Below are 26,134 nucleotides of genomic sequence, written 5' to 3'. Positions count from 1 at the left end.
TACATACTAGGCTAGACTATAGAATAGACTACAGACTAAATTTTAAACTAGTATATTGATTAGACTTGTGATTAGACTATGAACTAGACTATTGATTAGACTATAGACTACTCTATAGATTAGTCTATTGACTACTTTGTGTATTTTTTGTCAAAAGTACCGGAAATGTCGTGGGGTACCGCGGTATTTTACAATATTAAAAAGTACTGAAAAATGTACTAAAGTACTAAATTTTCCATGCCTGATTCATACATATGTACATTCATACATATTTGTTAATTAAAACAAAGATCAATAAACAGGAAACTTGTTCCAGGCAAATATTAGCAAGTTTACTATTATTATAAATTATTAATAATAAATAAATCAACAAATATTGTTCTCATATAACAGCAACAACAAGTATAATATTCCATATTGCTAAAATGCAATAATTTGCATATTATCGAAAAGATTCTTGCCCAACTGGCTAAAATAAATACTTAAACATAAACATTAATTAAACAATGGATTCAGAAAAAGTATCTGATTAAATTCAATTATAAATACTGGAAGAATTGAAAGTTCCATCATCAGTTAATTTTTGGTAATCAAAAGTAACAATCGAAAAAAAGAATACAGAATGAAATTTGTCGTAAGTAAATTTGTCCACCATTAAATGACGCTAATACAGAAAGTAAAATTAATTTTTAATTCATTATTTCCAGATTGTTCTTGCCTGTCTTTTGGCCGTAGCTTATGCTAACGAAGATGCCAATATTCTTAAGAGTGAACAAGAAGTAAATGTTGATAGCTTCCACTATGCTTTGGAATTGGACAATACCATTAAAGCCATCCAAGAAGGTCATTTGAAGGATAAGGATAGCTGGCTCGTATCTGGTGAATACGAATATGTCTCCAAGGATGGCAAGCACATCAAGGTCACATATACCGCCGATGAACTCGGTTACCATCCCAAAGTAGAACAATAAGTAATTTATTGAAGCTATGAAAATTTTATTGTTAAAATAAACGAGATTATTGCAAGAAAATAGTAAATTTAACATTTTAATTACTCTCTGCACAAGGTCGAACTACTACTAGTAGTTACGACGAATTACTACTAGTAATTTATAAAGTCACTGGCAATTGCAGCAAAACTTACTTTGAAAAGTAATAATTTAAAAACTACTTACTCATTGGCATTTTAACTCGTTATTTTATCACAGAATACAACCTGGGTATTGTGACTTTTAATTCGCTGTCGTCTTCACAACACCTCTGCTTAGTTACTCAACTAATAGTGTTCACACAATAATTATACTATGTAATTATATTTTAGTCGTTATTAGAGCACTTAAAAGTATTGCAGGCGAGATTGCAATACACCATGATGAGACATTTCATCATGGAAACATGCCCCGCGGGCCTGAGAAGGTTATAGAAATAATATGTCATTCCGTTTGAAATTTATGTAATACTAGCTATACCCAGTGTGCTTCGCTACCCTCATCGTAATGGAATAAAATAAATATTATTGTAAATGTATATATATCTGCAATATCAAAAAGTCCCCTATTTAAATTTATGTTTATATATTCAATATTTTAGAAAACTCAAAAAGTACCAATGAAGTACGAAAAAGTAACAAAAGACCTCTTTTATTTAATTTCATGTTCCTAAGTTCAATATTATAGAAAATTAAAAAAGTACCAGTTGAAGAACGAAAAATTACCAAAGGGTCTCCTTTTATAGATTCTCATTAACTCCGGGCTCCACATGGTTAATTTCATGTTATAAAAAACATAAAAAGTACCTTTTGAAGAACGAAAAATTACCAAAAAGTCCTCTTTTATATGTTCTCACTTACTCCGGGCTCTACGTACTTAATTTCATGTTCAATATTATAGAAAATTCAAAAAGTACCTTTTGAAGAACAAAAAGTGCCGAAAAGTCCCCTTTTATAGGTTATCACTTAATCTTGGCTGTACTTGCTTAATTTCATGTTTCTAGGTTCAATATTATAGAAAATTAAAAAAGTACCTTTTGAAGAACGAAAAAGTACCAAAAAGTCCCCTCTTATAGATTCTCATTTACTCCAGGCTCTATATGCTTAATTTCATGCTTCTAGGATCAATATTAGGACGAAAAAGTACCAAAAAGTCCCCTATTATAGATTCTCTTTTACTCTGGGCTCTACATGCTTAATTTCATGTTTCTAGGTTAAATTTTATAGAAAACTCAAAAAGTACTTTTTGAAGAACGAAAAAGTACCAAAAAGTCCCCTTTTATAGGTCCTCACTTAATTCGGGATCTACATGTTTAATTTCATGTTTCTAGGTTCAATATTATAGAAAATTCAAAAAGTACCTTTTGAAGAACAAAAAAGTACTAAAAAGTCCCCTTTTATAGTTTCTCACTTAATCCAGGCTCTACATGCATACTTTCATGTTTCTATTTTCAATATTATAGAAAATTCATAAAGTACCTTTTGAAGAACGAAAAAGTACCAAAAAGTCCCCTCTTATAGATTCTCATTTACTCCAGGCTCTATATGCTTAATTTCATGTTTCTAGGATCAATATTATAGAAAACTCAAAAAGTACTTTTTGAAGAACGAAAAAGTACCAAAAAGTCCCCTTTTATAGGTCCTCACTTAATTCGGGATCTACATGTTTAATTTCATGTTGCTAGGTTCAATATTATAGAAAATTCAAAAAGTACCTTTTGAAGAACAAAAAAGTACTAAAAAGTCCCCTTTTATAGTTTCTCACTTAATCCAGGCTCTACATGCATACTTTCATGTTTCTATTTTCAATATTATAGAAAATTCATAAAGTACCTTTTGAAGAACGAAAAAGTACCAAAAAGTCCACTTTTATAGATTCTCATTAACTAAGGCCTCCGCATGCTTAATTTCATGTTTCTAGGTTAAATTTTATAGAAAACTCAAAAAGTACCAGTCGAAGGACGAAAAAGTACCAAAAAGTCCCCTTTTATAGATTCTCATTTACTCCGGGCTCTACATGCTTAATTTCATGTTTCTAGGTTAAATTTTATAGAAAACTCAAAAAGTACCAGTCGAAAGACGAAAAAGTACCAAAAAATCCCCTTTTATAGATTCTCATTTACTAAGGGCTCTACATGCTTAATTTCATGTTTCTAGGTTAAATTTTATAGAAAACTCAAAAAGTACCAGTCGAAGGACGAAAAAGTACCAAAAAGTCCCCTTTTATAGATTCTTATTTACAAAGGGCTCTACATGCTTAATTTCATGTGTCTAGGTTAAATTTTATAGAAAACTCAAAAAGTACCAGTCGAAGGACGAAAAAGTACCAAAAAGTCCCCTTTTATAGATTCTCATTTACTGAGGGCTCTACATGCTTAATTTCATGTTTCTAGGTTAAATTTTATAGAAAACTCAAAAAGTACCAGTCGAAGGACGAAAAAGTACCAAAAAGTCCCCTATTATAGATTCTCATTTACTCTGGGCTCTACATGCTTAAATTCATGTTTCTAGGTTAAATTTTATAGAAAACTCAAAAAGTACCTTTTGAAGAACGAAAAAGTACCAAAAAGTCCCATTTTATAGATTCTCATTTACTCCGAGCTCTACATGCTTAATTTCATGTTTCTAGGTTTAATTTTAAAGAAAACTCAAAAAAGTACCTGTGTAGAACGAAAAAGTAGCGAAAAGTCCCTTTATTATTAATTTCATGTTTCTATTTCAATATCATAGAAAACTCAAAAAGGACCAGTTGGAGAATGAAAAGTACCAAAAAATATCACTTGATACCGGGGTTCCAAATAACACCCCATTAGGATATTTAGTGTTTCTAAATTTAAAAATTTTATCTAAATTGGATCATTGTGGTTGAATAAAATCAAATTTCCCGTGTTTGCCCCTTTTGGTACTTTTTTCCTCCCCATTAACGAAATAAAAATTCTATTCCAAAAAGTTGCAACCTCGTAGTGGGAGCCCGTTATTATGTATTCATATGTATAAGTTAATAAACCAAAAACAATGTTTTATGAAAAAAGTACCAAAAATAGGTACAATTTTAACCCCTTAAACGTCCGAATATCCAAAAAGTACTAAATTCATATTTTTATTTTTTCGTTAAGTTATGAAGGAGTCAAAAATATTTTTTGAATGTGCACTGGTTCAAAAGATACATGGGGTGCGAAAAAAGTACCAAAATACAGTTTTTACCCGTTTATTCCCTAAAGGGGCCGAATTTTAAAAAAGTACCAGACACCTGTCCGTTTATTTTTTAAATGAACGGCGATAAGCTTTAAACTGTTTTTATATCTTTTCTAGTTTAGGAGATATAAGATTACCGAATTTACCCGTTTTTACCCTTTTTTACCCCCTAAACATTCGAATTTCCAAAAATCCCGTCTTAGTGGATCTATTTGGCGGGAGACCAACCTCCTGTCCAAATTTCAGCTCTTTAGCTTCAACCGTTTAGGCTGTGCGATGATGAATCAGTCAGTGAATCAGTCAGTCAGTCAGTCAGTCAGTCAGTAACGTTAGAATTTTATATATATAGATAATATATAAAGCATATATTCCGGATCCTTATAGATAGCGGAGTCGATTTAGCTATGTCTGTCTGTTCGTGTGTATGTTGAAATCAGTTTTCAGAAGTCCCCAGATATCTGCGAGATCCAAATCTTCAATAATTTTATCAGACATACCTTCGGGAAGAACACTTTTCAAAGTCAGCAAAATCGGACCATAAATAACGGAGATATGAGCAAAATCTGACACAACCTCTGAAGAGTAAATCAAAAATTGAGATTTTTGGTGCACGCAGAGATAAAAATAGTAAACAAACAACAACAACACACATAATACGTTAAATTATGTGCTTGCACTTGCTTGTTTATAAAAACAAAGCAGTGAAAAAGCAATGAAACTGTGTGTTGTTATTGGCTTGAAACTTGAAATTAAGTATGTAAGTCCCGGAGTAAGGAAGTATAGTCCGGATGAGTTGAGAACCCATAAAAGCGGACTTTTTGGTACTTTTTCGTTTTTTAGAAGGTACTTTTTGAAATTTCTATAATATTGAAATTCTATAAATATGAAATTAAGCATGTAGAGCCCGGTTTAAGTGAGAACCTATTAAAGAGGACTTTTTGGTACTTCTTCGTTCTTCAAAAGATACTTTTTGAATTTTCTATAATATTGAACCTAGAAATATGAAATTATGCACGTAGAGCCCGGAGTAAGTGAGAACATATAAAAGAACACTTTTTCTTATCTTTTCGTTCTCCAAAAGGTACTTTTTTTTGTTTTTTATAATATTGATCCTAGAAATATGAGATCTCTAAAAGGGGACTTTTTGATATTGTAAATATATGTATATACATTTACAATAATAATATTTATTTTATTCCATTACGATCAGGGTAGCGATGCACGCTGGGCATAGCTAGTATGTAATAAAATCTTTACTTATTAACAAAGCTTAATTAAATTTTCAACGTTTTTTAAATTTGTCATTCTAAACAATAAGTAAATAAAAATGTCAAAAGGTCAAAGGAAATCCCGCAATTTCCAAAAATTTGAGCGAAAATCCCAAAAATTGTACTTTTTTTAATTTTACCCATACAATCCACATTTCTCTCGAGGTTCTGAAAATACTTTGGGTATAAATAGGGAACACACTAAGGCTGCCAAAATTGCTTTCAGTTTTCTGATCACAACTTTGGGATTTTAGAACATGTGGCCATTTTTGGATCCGTAAATGCTATTGGCGTGAAATTTTTGGTATGTTTTTGTTTAACTTTCTCAGTTATAAGCCGCCCTCATAATATCTAAAAGTTGGTTTCAATCAGTTTTTTTGAAACTTAAAGTATTTATTTCTAAAACATGGAACTACTACTCTTGACCAAAAAATTTTATGTACTTATACTTTTAAGTCTTTCGAATAAAAATTCATCATCAATTAATTTTCTAGATATAAAATCCAAAATAAAACATGTAAAAAAGTATAGTCGGGCGTGGCCGATCATACGATACCCTACAATATTTATGTGTATATCTAAAATGTATATAATTTTAATAGTAAAACAGTTATGTTTAATTTTTCCTTAATTTCGATATATTTTTGATGAAAAAATGATTTTCTGATGGAGGCTATATATGGAGGCTAGGGTCAAATATGAACCGATCCTAACAAAATTTGGTGAAGGCATTTTTGTTGACATTAAATGATTCTGAGCCGATTAGTTTACTTAAAGGTATAGGACCATTTATTCTATGCGTTACAAACATCAGCACAAATCCAATATACCCTCCCTACTGCCCCCCGGCCATGTTTCCTTGATGATAGACCGCATCTTGGTGTATTGCAATCCGGGGGTAGATAGGTGCTACCAATACCTCGAGTCTGCCGGGACTATAAATAAATGTTTAAAATTTACTGCCTGGCCTAGTCCTTGTATAAATTGAAAAAAAGGTCTAACCAAAGCACCACATAATCTGGCACTACAGGTGTCCAGTTGCCCACAGGACTTGTGTTGGCTAGTCTGTTGGTTGGGGTTCCTTCGGGATCCACGTAGTGGCTGTGGTTGAAACCTAAATCGCAGGAAGGGGGTGCTTGGTTAAAGGACTGATACACTGTGGAATATAATTTTCAAGATACATTTATGTTATCGCTCCCAGATGTGGATTAATAAAATGTTGGATTTGAGCTGATAATGCAAAGAATTGATATACGGGATGTGGAGTTTCTGATGTACTGAAGTTTTGATGGATTTGACGGATGGGTGATTTGATCGCTTATGATGTGCTGAACGATGTTTTAGCTGGATGGAGGAGGAGTGTGGTGTAAACCGTCACTGACCTTTCTTTAATTTATCGGCGATTTTCCTTTCATGGTTGAGTATGTTGGAGTTTACTCTAAAACATGCTCAACTTATCATAGTGGGTCTTTTTGGCCACTGAAATAAGTCTTGTCTATTAATATGTTCCATGTTTCGGACTACCAACTACGTCCCCTAGGTGCTGTTGCCGAATCAACAGATCTCAGTAAAGTGGTTGAGCGACATATAAGGTTTTACCTTGTCGGGGTTAAATTGCGCTTGCTCATGACACCTGTTCTTCCTCATCGGGACTACTATGGCAAGAGATTAGATAGCTCGAACACTTGAGTAAAGTGCTTGTACATGGACCGGCTTTAGCCATGTACAGAAATTGCCAGCTGATTTCTTCATTAAAGATTGAGGGGGCGGTGGTGAGTCGTCACGAAGCACACCCAATGGTTGAAAAAGACCACAGTGAGATAGGCCAACATGGCAGGTACTCACGTAAAGCACTTCGCTTCAATACCCTAAAGAGAATTTACCACGCACAATTGTACTTATGCCCCTATTATGGTTTACAACTCAACTCTTTTTTCGTTGAAATTTTGCTCTTTGGTATTATCGATAACAACTTAAAACTTAAAGTTGAAATTTATTACAACTTTTTTGGAAAAAATTACAACTTATCAAAAGCAGTTGTAACAAATTACCATTCAATTGTTCAGAATAAATTTTTAAAATAAAACAAAGTAAAGTTTTCATCAATCACTGATTTCAAGCGAATTTACAATAGAAAGATGTTCAATACTTTTGTCATTTACGAAAAACACTAATTCATAAACTTTTCACTTAATTTTATAACAAAGCACTTTTAGGTTGGCAACATCAACACAATTACAACTGAAATTGGTTGTAATTCATAATACCAAAAATAAGTAAACCATAATAGGTTTCCATAATTTAATTTAGCATTGCCAATTTTAATACACTAACTTTTTATTGTGTATACTTTATGTATTATCTATGGATATTACTCATACGCTGATATGTTTCATGAAATAAACACATTTGTAGTAACAGGGGATTCCGACGAACCGAATGATATACGTCTATAAACGACTATAAATATAATGGAGAAAACTGTTACAATTTTCCCATGGATTTTTTATCTATAGAAAGACAACCGCTGATCACTTTTACATAATCTTATTAAAAGAAATATGTATCAGATCTGCCAACTTATAGCAATCGATGGATTTTAAATAAAAGCTTTTTTGTGTTTACTTTTTTAACTATTTTTTAACAAAAAATTTATTTCAACCATGATTTTTTAACAAACAACAAAAGTCTTAATGACTTCGCTTATTGTTCCTTGGAGGGGTGAGCCTTGATGTATTCAATAGCCTTGAGGATGTGTTCTGGGATTGGTGGGGGAGTGGGCAACAAGGGGTTGGCGGCATCGACATGGTAACCGTTTTCGTCAGCGGTGTATTGCAAAGAAACTTGTTCACCTTCGGGGGAGGTGTAAGAGTATTGGCCCTTGACTTCCCAGACATCTTCACCCTTCAATTGACCAGCTTGTTCAGCCTTAATGCTGTTGTCGAATTCATAAGCGTATTTGAAGTTGTCAACATTGACTTCAGCTTCGCTACGGAGGACATTGGCTTCTTCGTTGGCGGCAACAACAGCCAAAACGCAGGCAAATACGATCTAAAAAATCAAAAGATTATAATTAATAATTTGAAATGGCGAACAGAACGGAAGTGCGTTTTAATATAAAATGTGTTTATCTTTAACTTACGAAGAATTTCATGGTGATTTTGTGTGGTTTGTTAAAGTTTTCAAATAAAACTGTTGTCTTTTCAATATTTCACTCTCGATTTTATAGTCAGTTTTTACTTTTTTTTTTCAAAAAATTTGATAATAATTTCGATTTGTTTTGTCTAACATTTTATTCAACTCGTTTTGCCATTTTTTATTTTCGTATAACTACTATATCGATGAAGTATTTTAATTGTAAGGGACAACAAAAAATCAACCAAAAAATTCAAATTTAAAACACAATTATAGAAAAAAAATCTAGTTTTAAACCAACAAAACATGTTCAAAACACGGGCGCTCATTAATTATTTATGTAAATTTATTTAAATAATTATAATATATATGCCAAAAATATACAACAGCAATAATAGAAGACAATAAATTTAATAAAATCGTATAAAAATCTACATAATAGATGTTCATTCGTACGATTCGTTCTTTGCTCATAAAATTAAACAAACATCTGTGCATCATGATAAACATTTATGGTCAAGACGTTTTGAAGATGTTAAATTTTTGGTTTTAGTGTTTTCTGTTATCAGTAGCTGTTACTGATATTTTAATTATTTCTTAAATAGTATGTGGAGTTTTGAATATTGTTGTATTGTTTAAAATACATTTAATTATTTGTTAACACATAATTTAGAACAAGTTTATAAACAGTTTATAACGTTTGCATTTATTATTGTTTTGTTATATTTGATTTATAAAAAAGACTTCTTTTCTTTTGAAAAATCTTTTCTTTATTTTTTTTATTACGAAAGCAATGAATGGTTTTATAATTGATTTTAATTGATGGTATTTATTTTATTTTATAGATCATGTTTGCTATTTAATCTATAGATTTCATATAATTTTTATTTCTTTCTTTTGATTATTTGATTTTAATAGTTAATTAGTATTTGTTAATAAATATAAGTAATGAATATAAAAGTCCATCAAAAGACTTCTTTTCTTTTGAAAAATCTTTTCTTTATTTTTTTTATTACGAAAGCAATGAATGGTTTTATAATTGATTTTAATTGATGGTATTTATTTTATTTTATAGATCATGTTTGCTATTTAATCTATAGATTTCATATAATTTTTATTTCTTTCTTTTGATTATTTGATTTTAATAGTTAATTAGTATTTGTTAATAAATATAAGTAATGAATATAAAAGTCCATCAAGTAGATTAAGACATTTTGTTTTAAATATTCTCATTAATGTTTAATAATAAAAATAATGAATACTTAACTAAACAAAATATTCATATAATGCTCGTTTTGATTTGAGATTATTCAGTAATTAGATCTAATTTTTATTATGTCCCCTTTAAGCATGGACCAAATCAAAAAGTTAGTATATATGTATTAATTTCATTCAATTTGACAGAATGAAATAACAGCAAATTTTTAAATTTCGAAAACTGGCTTTATATGGGAGTTATGACAAAAAATTAACTGATAATGGAAAAATTCTGTCCATAATATGATTTCTGCACATATTAACCTTACTACACTGGCATTAAAGTTATAGTTTTTTATACTTACCCTTTTTACCGCTAGTTCAATTCCGAGGTTTTTCAAGTACGACCATTTAGTGAACAAACACTGCCAGTGCACGAAAGGGTATCAGTTACTATACCAAATATCTTCTTTTAGAAGGTTTTTAAACAAGTCTCCTGGACCAGATGTCATATCGGCATTTATCTTGAAGCAAAGGAAAATTACAAATTTTCTGTATGCAGGAAGATATAACTCCTATTCCTATAAAGTTATGGAAGAAAGTATGATTAACTTCTAGCTTGTCATATATTTTGAGACCATAGATATCATTCTAGACTAGATCTACTAGCCTCCCTTTCAGGTAAATGTTGTTTTAAAATTCACCTCTCTAAATTTGATAGAGTTTGGCATGGATACTTACAATTAAATTAAAATAAGTTAAGTTTTTATACCCCACACCACTATAGTGGGGAGGGTATTATACGTTTGTGCTGATGTTTATAACACACAAAAATATAGGTCCTACACCTTAAAGTATACCGATCGATTCAGAATCACTTTTTGAGTCGATAAAGACATGTCCGTCCGTCTGTTCGGCTGGCTGGCTGTCCATGCAAACCTTGTGCGCAAGGTACAGGCCGCAATTTTCAAGATAATTTGATTAAATTTGGACCAAGCATGTTTATTGGGACGCCTATTGAAAATGGTTGAAATCGGTCCTTTATTTCACCTAGCCTCCATACAACAGTACCTCCCGAGTTGGGCTTTTTATGCCATAATTACGTCAAATATACTATTATCTCTCTAAAAATTGGCACAAATAATATATAGGTATAAATGACACTGCAGATTTTCGTAATGATCGGCCCTTATTTGACCTTAGGCCCCATACAAACCCCCCTTTTAAAATATGTGTAATCATGCCATGCCCGACTATACTTTCCTACTTGTTTATATTGTTTTTGTACCTCCGTTTATAACACATTGAAATAATTGTTGTAGACCCATAGAAGTATATATATTCTGGGACCTTATTAAATTTTAAAGCTATCTAGATAGGGCCTAAAAGGTAGAAGCTAAAGAGCTGAAATTTTGCTCTAAATCAGTCATGGGCAAACACATACCACCATGTGTATATTTGTGTGCGTTAAGCAGCAGAGAGATGACTGCACGTTATAACAAAATGGTGGTACACTGAGAAAAGTTTTGAAATTTGTTTTCTATTGCAAATACTTTTTACGACGAGAAAAACTCATGAACTTTTGGGCATTTTAAACAAAAATGGAATAAAGGGAAAGAGTTTTTCATTTAAGAAAAGTAGTAGTATTTTTAAAAAGTAGTATTAAATAAAACTACTGAAATATCATTAAGAAAATCACGACTTTCTATTCGATTTCGAACTTTTAAGGGATATTACCGAGATATTAACTGAACTTAATTTAAAGTTCAACTAATCTATCCAAATCAATGTTTCCTTTATATTCCTTAATACGCAATAAGTCACCAATGTGTTGATCGGTTAACCTTTTAATTGCAACAACTTTACTTTTCTGTCATATCCCCTAAGGTCATTTAAGGGTCCATGGCAAGTTTCATAATGCCTTTTCAAAAAAAATAAAGCTTTTCTACATATAATTTTATAACATACGACGCATTGTGCCTCACCGTCCATGTTTTCTATAAAAAATAAATCATTTTCCCAATTTATATCAAACATTTTGCTAGGTGTAATAAAAGAGAAAAAAACATAAGCATAAAAAAATCCGCAACGTGATCTTGCTTCTACAAAAGCTGAACAGCAACTGATTTGATTTTGATCTCTGAGATCGTAACAAAGCAACAAACAAGTGGTCATTTTAGTAAAACACAGACACACTAATACACACAAGCTTATAGTGTAGGTGTGTCAACAAAGCGTCAGCAGAATTTCTTGGCCTATGCACGCGTGCATTAGAATTTCAGTTTTGCTCGTGACTGCTCTAAATACTTCACTTATAAGCAGGCTTGGCGGGTAATGGCTGAATTTTCAATTACATTTGAAGTAATAGTAATTGAAGAATTACCAATTATAACTACTTGTAATTGTGAATTTCAATTACACATTATGTGTAATTGGAAAGCCTTCAATTACAAGTAATTGTAATTGGTTATTGCTCAATTACACATTACAAGTAATTGTAATGTAACATGTAATGATTAACTTTGTGTAATCATTACCCCCTTGCCTGTTGATAAGTACTGTTTGGTGTTGCAAATTGGTCATATCGGCCCACGTGTTCGCATAGCCCCCAATTTTTCAGAAAATTACTTAACGTTCATTACTGACTTAAAAATACCAGTACAGTGAAGAAATAACTGTCATATGAACCTAAATCTCTATACAAAAATCATGAAGATCCATAACTCCATTTTGAGGTCCCCATCGAAATGACTTTTAGATATAACTAATTAAAAAATTTCAGTATAGCAATCAAATATAACATCATCGAGTTTTATATAAAGCCAAATCTCTCAATGAAACTGTATAACTAACGGCTCATAATTGACCCCATAAAAGAGTCCTTCAAAAATTAACTTAACTCTCATATCTGGCTTAAAAATGCCAGATATGAACACTGACCTCAACCAGTTTCAGATTAACTAAAATCTTTCTAACAAATTTTATGACGAACGGTCCAACCTCATATTCAGAAAAAGACTTTTGCGTTTATAAAGGCACTGAAATATGACACAATCAAAATTTATATTAACCGAAATCATTCTACTAAATTTTATTATGATTTGGCCATAATTGTCCCCTTCAGAAAATGATTTTGCATTCATGACAAAATAGCAACGACATTTACATAAATGAATTTTAACGATGACATTCGACACTAAAAAGTTTTTTAGGAACCTATAAACCCTCTTACAGAAAACCAGTTATAGGTAATAAATCATTCCATTATGATTGAATTACTGTATAACTCCTAGAGAAATAGTTACTTCTTTAAATTCAGAAGAGCTTGGTATATAATCCCCAATTTAAGGACTATTGCAAAAATCTAAAAATTAAAATACCTACGTATGTATATAGGGCCACATTCCGAAATTTACTCTAGCTTTACCTGCTGGAGAGTAAGAAGCACAAAGGGGCGGTGGTAAGTCGTCTAACAAGTTTACACTGTGGTTGTAAAAGTATTACCGTGAAATAAGGCCAATTCGGCAGGTATTCACGTAATGAAGTTCGACTTGTTTTACCGCAAGGTCCGTCATTCTTATATCTTATTTTCTTAAACGACCTTCCATTTATTTCCATTCCTATCTACTCTTTTGCCGATGACAGTAATATTATTATTCATGCAATTAAAGGTCAAGTCCTTTATATATTGGCCCATCTGATTACTCACATATATGGACAGGAGCTTCGAAGTTTACTTTTGTAGCTACTCGTCCGTGAACAGAAGAGGACGAAGGAACTTATCGATATCTCACAATTGCATCGCAATTACAATGAAATTGTTTCCTCTGAAATTAGGGAACTTGTTCTGGATACCCGTATATTTTTCATCAATATCACACTAATTTCTGATCGATTGGCCAGTGGATCGCACAACACACTATAGAGAAAATTGATTCTTTAGTCCTATCGCTTATATGTGGAACAAACTTCTTGCTGAAGTAATCCCCGCCACTTTCGATTGCAGGAAGATTTAAGTCAAATGTCGACAAACACTCCCTCTATCCTCCTTCCCACAACAAATAAAATTGATTTTTAATTTTTTTAACTATTTTTTTTAAATAACATTTATTTCAACCATGATTTTTTAACAAACAACAAAAGTCTCAAAGACTTCGCTTATTGTTCCTTGGAGGGGTGAGCCTTGATGTATTCAATAGCCTTGAGGATGTGTTCTGGGATTGGTGGGGGAGTGGGCAACAAGGGGTTGGCAGCATCAACATGGTAACCATTTTCATCAGCGGTGTATTGCAAAGAAACTTGTTCGCCTTCGGGGGAGGTGTAAGAGTATTGGCCCTTGACTTCCCAGACATCTTCAGCCTTCAATTGACCAGCTTGTTCAGCCTTAATGCTGTTATCGAATTCATAAGCGTATTTGAAGTTGTCAACATTGACTTCAGCTTCGCTACGGAGGACATTGGCTTCTTCGTTGGCGGCAACTACGGCCAAAACGCAAGCAAATACGATCTATAAATAAATTAAACATTATAATTAATAATTAAGTTAATTCTATGTTGTTATGATGGAAAAAACGGAAGATCGTTTTGATTTAAATTATAACTTTAACTTACGAAGAATTTCATGTTGTTTTGTGTGGTTTGTTAAATATTTAAAATAGAACTGTTGTCTTTTTAATATTTTACTCTCGATTTTATAGTCTGTTCTTGTTTAAAAATTTGATAGTAATTTTGATTTGTTTTTTCTCACAACTCGTTTTGTCAATTTAGTAAGTATATACATATGTAGATAAGAAAAAAGTTAATTTTGCTCAATTTTATCTTTGACTGTGGGATTTTCGAACTAAATAACTACGATTAATCTCAAATGGTGCAATTAATTCTAATTAACCAAGTTTTGGTGAGTTATTCCTCAAATTCAATCAAAGATGAACGGACCTATATAGAATCTAGACATTTATAAACATCATCTACTTGCTATTATTGAAGAGGAGAAAGAAATCTGTTGATATCTCAACAGAAGAGCAATATCATCAATGTATTGTATATAGTGTGTGATTTTTGCCTATTTTATTCAGCTTATAAACGTTATCACACTATAGACTTGAAGAAATAGTAGAGGATGATGTATAATAAGGATATTTTTATCCTTATTTTACTTGTCTTGGTATTTTCATCACAGCCGAATATATTTATTACTTATTCTGAATTGATTAGTTTGTTTTTACTATAAGAATATTTATTGCAATATTAAAACAAGTAAGAAATTATAGTCGGGAGAGGCCGACCACATAAAACCCTACACCTGTTACAAAAATAAAATTTGATTTAGTTTTCATAATAAAGCATTTAAGTTGAATTGTACCTTGCCTCAGATATACTTAAGCCATTTATTGTTGAACAAAATGGTGGACATTTAAGTCAAATTTTGAAGGGGCATTTGTATAGGGGCTATGGTCAAATGAGACCCTATAATTATAAAATTCATGAGAGTCATCAAGGCTAGTATAGAACTTGGTTTTGCAGCTTTCTGTCGACATACGAGTATATTAAACATAATTATGAACTTAAAATCCCTATTCGTCGGGTTAAGTTGTATGGGGGCTAGGTAAAATAATGAACCGATGCACAGTGGGGTAGAATGGAAATTTTTTGGAAATAAATCTGGCATTTCTAAACGGCTGATCCGATAGGGATCGGGATGGCGTGAGCGTAGCCAAGGAGTATTCGAGTTTAAGTTTTGAAGATGAACCATGCAGATGCCCCAGGGACGGCGCTGTGGCGGCTCAAAGTAGGGTACCTACGACATGTAAAATTTTTAAACTCGTGCCATTTTTTTGTTTTTCACCCAAATACAAAGATTTTTATATTTTGTGAAAGCGCTCGACGAGATCTTGAAAAAACATGCTTGGACATACTACTTATCTCTTATAATATCCGAGTTATAGGCATTTAAAAATTTAGTGATACAAAATTTACCATACCTTGGTCCGCCTTTTTTGAATACCGGGCGTAATTTTGGACCAAATGGACTCAATTTTTTCTTGTTAGTTAGACAACAAAATTTCCAATAATATACAAAAAATTCAGATCAATATCGTTTACAGATCCAAAAATATACGTTTTTTAATTTAAAAATTCAAAAAATTTTAGATTTTTGGCGTTTTTTTGCCAAAAATGTGTCTTAACTCTTTTATTAATAAAATAAAATTTTTATTAAGAACATATAATAATTTTATAGTTTTCTAAAAGGTATCTTTACGCAGAACGCTTTGGCGTAAAAAACTTGTCCTATTTTTTGAAAATGTTGCCACTGCGTCCTTCCGAATATGACCTATTTTTTATCAAAACTTCAACTTTGGGCGCCATGTTCTAAAATCCCAAAGCTGGGATCAGAAAACTGAAAGCAGTTTTGGAAACCTCAATATGTTTTCTATTTACTCCAAAAGTATTTTCCCAGCCCTGAAAGAAATGTGGACCCTATGGGCAAAAAAGTAAAAAATCCCATTTTTGGGATTTTCATTCCTATTTTTGGGAATTGCGGGATGCCCTTTGACCTTTTCAATTTTCTTTTTGCATATTCTTATTTGAAATGACAAATTTAACAAGCGTTGAAAATTTCATTGAGTTTTGTTCATAAATAAAGATTTTGTCATATATTACATATTTGTTTAATTTCTAAAACTATGATTTATATCAAAATTTTAATAGGATCGCAGATAGCTACAACAATTTAGTCCATATTTATCCCTTAATATCATTTTTTAATTAGATATGGAAATTCTCGACCCTTTACAAAAAATTTCAAGCCAATATCTCAATTACATTCAAAAATATGTTCATTTAAACCTGTGTCCTTTAATTTCATCTTTTTCATATTTTAGTATTAAGTATGACAGAACATACATTTGGTGTTGAATAAAATATTTGGACAATTTTTAAAAATTATTTAGTTAATTATTTTATTATAATATTGTATATAAAATAAAAAAAAAAATTATAATTTTATTATGAGCCACGCACAACAACACCTAAATCACCCCACACAAATTACCTTTCCCGCCCACCGAAATATAAAACACAATTTAATACAATATCATCAGTTAGTATAATAGCTTTTTTATTTGAACTGTTTATCTTAAACATAATACAATTAATTCTTACAACCTACTTATATAGTTAATTCCTAACACTACTTATTTTCTATAAAATAATCTGTCATATCGGTATACATATCCAGAAGGTAATATAAGTCCTTTAAATCTTCCTTGTTTTGAGATGATAGAGTTTCATAACAAATCCATCTTTTTCGCATAGTTGAAAGAACAGGATCAGAAGATAGAAGTAAACTATTAAAAATATCTTCATTCTGTGATTGCCTGGAGCATTTTCTTGAGCTGAATAGTTGAACATGCTTAAAATCTCGATTCCTCGCTTCCTGGGCTTCTTCTGTTAACTCTCCAAGTGGAAGAATATTCGATTCAATTATTATTTGACCATGACACAATACTTTGTGTACTGTTGGTGTTAGTTCCCTCCATGGATACAGAGATACAAGTAATTTAGAAATTTCAGATGTGTATTCCCCAAATCGATTTTCATTAATTTTATGTTTACTATTCAGTGCCATTAAAATAGTTTTAACTCTTCGAAGCAACTCCTTGTCGATTCCAGTTATTTTTGAAGTAATTTCAAAATCACGAAAAAACCTTCTCGACGTATTACCGTCATTTGTACTACCGCAACTTGAAAGTGGTTTGTCGATGTTTAATCCCATCTGAACTTTAAATTCTTCTTGGATTCTGCTTTTTTCCGAAGCTCGCAGTTCTTTCAATTCTTCATTATTATACCCTCCACCACCATCAGTGGTGATAGAGGGTATATATAACTTTGTCATTCCGTGTGTAACACCAAGAAATATTCATCTGAGACCCAACAAAGTATATATATTCTGGGTCCTTATCAAATTCTGAGTCGATTTAGCTATGTCCGTCTGTCCGTCCGTCCGTCTGTCTGTGTAAAACACGCTCACGATAAAACGAAGCAATAGAGTTTAACCAAATTCACCCAAAATGTTCTTCATTTTCCTAAGTTGTTTGGTATTGCAAATGGGCAAAATCGGTTCACACCGGGAAAAGTTATGAATCAAAATTTAAAACAACCTCGGAAAAAAATAAGCATTTTTTACACATTATGATATAATTTTCTCGAAAACTATGCAAGATAATTTCATGGAAATCACCATATATTCGTTTCTGCACAAGATCTTGATCCCTGCTGAAAATTGCCAGAATCGGTCCACAATTTCATATACCTCCCATACAAAAGTACAAATTCCCGGAAAATGGGTTTTTTGTTAATAACTTCCGCCACAATGTCGATATCTTCACAAAATTTCACAAATTAAAATCTTATGTCAATAGAATTCTTCCAGAGGAAAAATTTTATGGATCGGTCCATAATTGGACATAGCTCCCATACAAGGTCCCCTCCCGAAAATCACTTAAACGCGCATAACTCATTACTAAATTAAGATATCCATATAAAATTTGGTACAAGTATTGCCCACATGCATAGAAATATTACCGTGAAATTTTTTTCCGATCGGTCCATAATTGGTCATAGCTCCCATACAAGGTCCCCTCCCGAAAATCACTTAAACGCGCATAACTCATAACTAAATTAAGATATCCATATAAAATTTGGTACAAGTATTGTCCACATGCATAGAAATATTACCGTGAAATTTTTTTCCGATCGGTCCATAATTGGTCATAGCTCCCATACAAGGTCCCCTCCCGAAAATCACTTAAACGCGCATAACTCATAACTAAATTAAGATATCCATATAAAATTTGGTACAAGTATTGCCCACATGCATAGAAATATTACCGTGAAATTTTTTTCCGATCGGTCCATAATTGGTCATAGCTCCCATACAAGGTCCCCTCCCGAAAATCACTTAAACGCGCATAACTCATTACTAAATTAAGATATCCATATAAAATTTGGTATAAGTATTGTCCATGTACACAGAAATATTACTGTGAAATTTTTTTCCGATCGGTCCATAATTGGTCATAGCTCCCATACAAGGTGCCCTCCTGAAAATCACTTAAACGCTCATAACTCATTACTAAATTAAGATATCCATATAATCCATATCCATATAAAATTTGGTACAAGTATTGCCCACATGCATAGAAATATTACCGTGAAATTTTTTTCCGATCGGTCCATAATTGGTCATAGCTCCCATACAAGGTCCCCTCCCGAAAATCACTTAAACGCGCATAACTCATAACTAAATTAAGATATCCATATAAAATTTGGTACAAGTATTGTCCACATGCATAGAAATATTACCGTGAAATTTTTTTCCGATCGGTCCATAATTGGTCATAGCTCCCATACAAGGTCCCCTCCCGAAAATCACTTAAACGCGCATAACTCATAACTAAATTAAGATATCCATATAAAATTTGGTACAAGTATTGCCCACATGCATAGAAATATTACCGTGAAATTTTTTTCCGATCGGTCCATAATTGGTAATAGCTCCCATACAAGGTCCCCTCCCGAAAATCACTTAAACGCGCATAACTCATTACTAAATTAAGATATCCATATAAAATTTGGTATAAGTATTGTCCATGTACACAGAAATATTACTGTGAAATTTTTTTCCGATCGGTCCATAATTGGTCATAGCTCCCATACAAGGTGCCCTCCTGAAAATCACTTAAACGCTCATAACTCATTACTAAATTAAGATATCCATATAAAATTTGGTATAAGTATTGTCCATGTGCACAGAAATATTACTGTGAAATTTTTTTCCGATCGGTCCATAATTGGTCATAGCTCCCTTACAAGGTCCCCTCCCGAAAATCACTTAAACGCGCATAACTCATTACTAAATTAAGATATCCATATAAAGTTTGACAGAAATATTGCTCATATACAGAGAAATATTACTGTGAAATTGTTTTCCTATCGATCCATAATTGATCATAGCTCCCATACAAGGTCCCTTTCAGAAAAACACTTAAAGGCACATAACTCATTACCAAATAATGATATAAATAAATACTATTTTTGTTCATAAATACTATTTTGTAATGCAAAAAGCACTTAATGTTATTTCAAAAATTTTTCACGATCGGTCTATATTTGGTCATATTTCTCATACTAGGTCCTGCCCCTAAAAGCGCTTTAACCGTATTTAACAATTTGCATTATAAATTTGTGTAGAACAAAATTATATATATGTATGTATTTTGAATATCCTTAAATCTTTCACACACATGCAAATACTAGATATCGCTAAAGCATATCTTAGGGCGCTATAAAAATTTAAAAGGAAGTGGCGTTTCTAATGTTCAATAAATCTTGGAATTGTAGTAGATTTAAGATGTTTAAATCTTGGGTTTTTTCTATTTATGACATGAGAAAACTTATTTCTACAAATATTTGATTAATTAGAAATGTATTAATACAAAAGTTGCTCGTGGAGGGTATTTAAGATTCGGCTCAGCCGAATATAGCACTCTAACTTGTTTTTTGTTGATTTAGTAGGATAGTTTGTTTTTTTTCCTGGATCGCCTTGTATGATGGTAATATATTGTGTCCTTTTTCATGCAGAGCTTTCCTTAATATTTGGTACTTATTTCGACTGAGACCCAGTTCCAACATAAGCGCTATTGCTTCCTCTTCAGTAAAATTTGATTATGATGTTGGAGTTGGTATACTTTCCATAATTCGCTTAAGTCGTTTTGGTGATGCATTAGGAAGAATAGTTGCAATATGTACGACATCCATATGTTGGTTTTCCTTTTTCAGCATTTCGTTAAATGTATCAGCAATTTCCTCATTTGAGATTGAAAAAAGTTTTTGTGTGACCCTCTTTTTTTTACCTTGAACATAAGTCTTCGTATGACTTGCAAGGCGCTCCTATTGATGTGTTGTAAGTTGAGATTTCCGTAGTAGTTTCCATCCAACTACAAAATTTTAATCGAAATTTCTTTTGATTTCCATCCACAGACTTACTTTTTACATCAAAAATTTTAAAAAGTTTTCAATTTTTGATATGCCTGTTTTGTCTACTTTTCTACTATATGTAGTTTTTATATAATTTGAAATGTCTTCAACTCTTTCTGGCCCTTTTGAAGATATACTCCATAAAACGGAACACAACTTTTCGTACTTTAATGTAATCTTCATTGTAGATTTATTAAATATGGTACTTAAAATCTGAGAAGTTTACTTATATACCAATTCTTGTCATTTCCGATACAGGTATTCCAAAGTAAACGAAACAGAACGAAATGATCTGTCGAAAAAATTTAGGTAAAAAATAGTTATAAATTTTTGAAAATTTAAGCATAAGCATTATAAGGATAAGCAAACAAATAGAAAATAGGTAAATATAAGATTTAAATATGTGCTGTCATACTTAATACTAAAATATGAAAAAGATGAAATTAAAGGACACAGGTTTAAATGAACATATTTTTGAATGTAATTGAGATATTGGCTTGAAATTTTTTGTAAAGGGTCGAGAATTTCCATATCTAACTAAAAAATGATATTAAGGGATAAATATGGACTAAATTGTTGTAGCTATCTGCGATCCTATTAAAATTTTGATATAAATCATAGTTTTAGAAATTAAACAAATATGTAATATATGACAAAATCTTTATTTATGAACAAAACTCAATGAAATTTTCAACGCTTGTTAAATTTGTCATTTCAAATAAGAAAATGCAAAAAAAAATTGAAAAGGTCAAAGGGCATCCCGCAATTCCCAAAAATAGGAATGAAAATCCCAAAAATGGGATTTTTTTACTTTTTTGCCCATAGGGTCCACATTTCTTCCAGAGCTGGGAAAATACTTTTGGAGTGAATAGAAAACATATTGAGGTTTCCAAAACTGCTTTCAGTTTTCTGATCCCAGCTTTGGGATTTTAGAACATGTCGCCCAAAGTTGAAGTTTTGATAAAAAATAGGTCATATTCGGAAGGACGCACTGGCAACATTTTCAAAAAATAGGACAAGTTTTTTACGCCAAAGCGTTCTGCGTAAAGATACCTTTTAGAAAACTATGAAATTGTTATACGTTCTTAATAAAAATTTTATTTATTAATAAAAGAGTTAAGACACATTTTTGGCAAAAAAACGCCAAAAATCTAAAATTTTTTGAATTTTTAAATTAAAAAACGTATATTTTTGGATCTGTAAACGATATTGATCTGAAATTTTTTGTATATTATTGGAAATTTTGTTGTCTAACTAACAAGAAAAATTGAGTCCATTTGGTCCAAAATTACGCCCGGTATTCAAAAAAAGGCGGACCAAGGTATGGTAAATTTTGTATCACTAAATTTTTAAATGCCTATAACTCGGATATTATAAGAGATAAGTAGTATGTCCAAGCATGTTTTTTCAAGATCTCGTCGAGCGCTTTGACAAAATATAAAAATCTTTGTATTTGGGTGAAAAACAAAAAAATGGCACGAGTTTAAAAATTTTACATGTCGTAGGTACCCTACTTTGAGCCGCCACTGCGCCGTCCCTGGGGCATCTGCAGGGTTCATCTTCAAAACTTAAACTCGAATACTCCTTGGCTACGCTCACGCCAAATTTTATTCCGATCGGATCAGCCGTTTAGAAATGCCAGATTTATTTCCAAAAAATTTCCATTCTGCCCCACTGTGCGATGTTAACCATTTTCAATAGACTTCGTCTTCGGTACCATAGAAGATCGTGTGCCAAATTTCATTGAATTATCTTCAAAATTGCGACCTGTAGTTTGATTACAAGGTTTACAAGCCCTATTCGAGGGTTCAGTTGTATGGGGGCTAGGTGAGAAAATGGACCGATGTTAATAATTTTCAATAGACTTCGTCCCTGGGGCAATAGAAGATCACGCACCAAATTTCATTGAATTATATTAAAAATTGCGACCTGAAGTTTGACTACAAGGTTTACAAGCCCTATTCAGGGGTTCAGTTGTATGGGGGCTAGGTGAAAAAATGGACCGATCCTTACCATTTTCAATAGGCTTCGTCCCTGGGACAATAGAAGATCATTGAATTATCTTCAAAATTGCAACCTGTAGTTTGATTACAAGGTTTACATCGACGGACAGACAGACAGGCGGACGGACATAGCTAAATCGACTCAGAAAATGATTTTAAGCCGATTGGTATACTTTAAGGTGGGTATAGGACCAATATTATTGTGCGTTACAAACATCAGCACAAACCCAATATACCCTCCCCACTAAAGTGGTGTAGGGTATAATAATTACATTGTGTGAAAAGCTTTTTTATTTTAAAAAGAACTCCAATATAATAATGTATTCAAAGGTCAGTGGTATCATCATTGGAAGACTTACATATTTTTACTTCTACTCAAATAATATTCATGCTTATTGCTAGTATTTTCTCACATATTACAGACCAGAGTAAGACACACCAACTAAGCAAACGCCGCGGCTATCATTTAGTAAACATGAATAAATACAACTATTAAATGTCTGACAAATTGATGTCCGATATTGTACACACTAAAAGATGATCATGATGATGTTGAAATAAAAAAAAAAACGTTTATGATTTTCCATAAAGCTGTTCACAGACAGAAGACATTCTTGGACAGAATCATGCATTAAGTTGACTTTAATCGTAAATACAAGTCTTTTTTTTGGTTAAAACCCATTATAATTTTGATGTTGGATTTATTTTAAACTAAAGAAAAATTTAAATTTTTAAATTAAAAAAAATATATATATTTGCTTACTACGAATAAGATTTAATTTTGAATAAATTGAATTTTTAAAAAATATACCTGAAACTACTACTAGAACATCGGTTTTGACCGTTTTAATATAAAAATAATTCTGCTAAACGTACAATGTTTGTGGAATCTCCACTTCCGGTTCTAATTTGCTTTCACACAGACAGACAGACGGACATACTAAGAACATTCAAGCATTTAGTAAGAATTCAGAATAGATTTATATACTTTGGAATGACAAAATTAATCACAACAAATGTTTAAGTAATAATTATTTGTTGCTTAATACAAAATTTCTTAATTAATTTATTTAAATTCCTTATTAAATTTTATTTTATGTAAATGACTCACACAATTTTGTACACAAACTAACTTTAAAGTGTTATAAAATATCAACTAGCTTATAAATCATCGCAAACTGAAGAGTTGAAAAATACAGACTGGTCGTACGTTCTTTGGTTTTACCCGTAGTGTCTATGATAAATTAACAAAAAATACAAGAATTAGTTTTTAATAAAGAATATTTTATATTATTACAAATCAATTGATCTATGAATGTAACGTGCATGTGTACATTAGGCTAGTTCATAAAAAGAACAACATATTTACTTTTACTCTTCAATATTGAATAACAAGTATTTGTGCGGGAAATCGATCTACAAACTTTGATGTTCGTTTATAAGTTGGACCATGTGTCGGTTGGTTATTTTGTGTCATTTGACATTGAACATCCTGTGGATGCGAACATCACAACTTCTGATCATTCAATTGAGAGTTTCTATGTGATGTATGACCCCAATTTCGTTTTTTTATTTCGACCCCGGTCTATGTCAAGATCGAATTCTTACTACCCTCCAGGGACTGTCAATATATTACAAAAAATAAATATGTATTACTATTGTTCAGGTTAGGTCAATCCAAGAAGAGAGTGATCAGAACCAGTGAGGGCATGTAAACACGGCTAACCCTATGCCCTATGTCAGTCATTGATCAATCACGATACCTAGATTTTTCTATTACCCTCACCAAGATCAAAGAGAGATAATGATTAATGCTGCATAACAACGTCATTAAGATAAATGAAATAGTAAGTAAGACCTATGCTGCTATGAACTCATGTAAAAACATATTGGCGAAACATGGGGACAAATCACGTCAGATGTAAGTATTGAATGCAGAAAGCGATAGTCAGACCGATTCTGGCATATTGTTTGCTCGAGATCCACTGCTTCGTAGATTATGTGTAGGATTCTGGGAACACATTCACCTTTCACGTGAAAAAATTCCCCTGTTGTGAAATTTTTTGATGGAATTCTGTATACAAGATTAACTATTGTGAATAAATTGTTCACAGCAAGTTCACGATAGCAATTTTCCCTTCGAGTCGAATGAAAATTTCTAGGGAAGAAACATTTCAATACATTGGTGATAGGAACGATTATTTAATAGATACACGATATAGCTGCTGTAAAGGGTCTTTGCAATAGAAAAATTAGATCCCAATCAGTCAGCTATTATCGCAGAGAGCTACAGGTTTCCAACGAATAGCACTCATTGAATCTGCGATGAGTACCGGTTCACAATGATATACATGGAAACAAAATTGCAGACAAACTAGAATGAGCCACAAATAGCTGAGTTCAAGTCCATGAACATTTTTTGAAAACCTTGAACTGTGAATGTTTGTCTGTAGATATTATCACAGACCACAATGGCCTTAAATATTCCGTAAAAGCATACTTGTTAAACACTAGCAGTTTTTAATGAATTAAAGAGAAATATTCCAAGGATAATGGTAAAATTTCTACAGCTTACATGGAGATAAGAAAGGAAACGTTCAGAATAATCTAGGATGTAACGAATCAGAATGATTTTAGAGGCTTTGACATTGGACAATGCATTACTCTGAGGAACCACTACGGATCAATTATTTGGCTTGTGAACTCACACTCACTAGTGAGTAGTTAGGAATCTCTATAAATTTCGCTTTCATATAAAATAAATTTGATTGTATTCTGAAATAATCGGACAACTTTTCAGACTCTTTAGACGGTTCATTACTAATATAGTAAAATATTTAATTAAGCTACATTCAGTTGATTTCCCTAACGAGCTCCCATTAATGATTTCCCTCTAATTTTGTATCTGTAAGTTAGAGGCAGGTCTACTATGTATATATTACGTATGTTGGCAACAGAAACAAAAACTAGTCATTTACAACAATACAACATCCATTCATACATACCGTCAATATCACTTGAGGTGAATTTCAAACTACACCCACTTTTGTTTTGTCATCATCCATATAAAATTTACACTGCAGTTGGTAACAAAAACAACAACAAAAACACAACAAATGAAGATGAAGTTAAACTGTCTGTCCGACTGACAGTCTCGATTTGAGTTGCATTAACTGTTTCTTTGAATTAAACTTTTGTTTTGTGGTTTATAGCTCGAGCGCGAGTAGGTAAAGTTCAAGAGAATCTCAGTATTTATTGCCACTATTATTTGGTGGTGGCTTCCATCATATTTCACATAGATACGGATGTATG

The 26,134-nt window shown here is 32.0% G+C and overlaps 3 protein-coding genes across 3 annotated transcripts; 1 reads left to right on the top strand and 2 right to left on the bottom strand.

Annotated features, from left to right (window-relative positions):
* Positions 1 to 511: 511 nt before the first annotated feature.
* LOC119608845 (larval cuticle protein 9) lies at positions 512 to 1,038 on the top strand. The gene is made up of 2 exons (XM_037963391.1): positions 512 to 634; positions 708 to 1,038. Exons 1-2 carry the CDS (start codon positions 623 to 625, stop codon positions 969 to 971), a joined length of 276 nt encoding a protein of 91 aa, XP_037819319.1. The 5' UTR covers positions 512 to 622; the 3' UTR covers positions 972 to 1,038.
* A 7,033-nt stretch (positions 1,039 to 8,071) lies between these two features.
* On the bottom strand, positions 8,072 to 8,825 carry LOC119608843 (cuticular protein 47Eg-like). Its single transcript, XM_037963389.1, has 2 exons — positions 8,594 to 8,825; positions 8,072 to 8,502 (listed from the first exon to the last, which is right to left on the bottom strand). The coding sequence occupies exons 1-2, from the start codon at positions 8,603 to 8,605 to the stop codon at positions 8,155 to 8,157; spliced, it is 360 nt and encodes a 119-aa protein (XP_037819317.1). The 5' UTR covers positions 8,606 to 8,825; the 3' UTR covers positions 8,072 to 8,154.
* Positions 8,826 to 13,861: 5,036 nt separating this feature from the next.
* Positions 13,862 to 14,513, bottom strand: LOC119608844 (cuticular protein 47Eg-like). Its single transcript, XM_037963390.1, has 2 exons — positions 14,394 to 14,513; positions 13,862 to 14,289 (listed from the first exon to the last, which is right to left on the bottom strand). The coding sequence occupies exons 1-2, from the start codon at positions 14,403 to 14,405 to the stop codon at positions 13,942 to 13,944; spliced, it is 360 nt and encodes a 119-aa protein (XP_037819318.1). The 5' UTR covers positions 14,406 to 14,513; the 3' UTR covers positions 13,862 to 13,941.
* Positions 14,514 to 26,134: the final 11,621 nt, after the last annotated feature.

The sequence above is a fragment of the Lucilia sericata genome, unplaced genomic scaffold (genome assembly GCF_015586225.1).
Source record: "Lucilia sericata isolate MDLA Ls3-8-SP2 unplaced genomic scaffold, ASM1558622v1 Contig000887F_arrow, whole genome shotgun sequence".
Classification (NCBI taxonomy): Eukaryota; Metazoa; Arthropoda; class Insecta; order Diptera; family Calliphoridae; genus Lucilia; species Lucilia sericata.
Note: the sequence above shows the minus strand (reverse complement) of the source record. Positions and strands in the feature narration are given on the sequence as shown.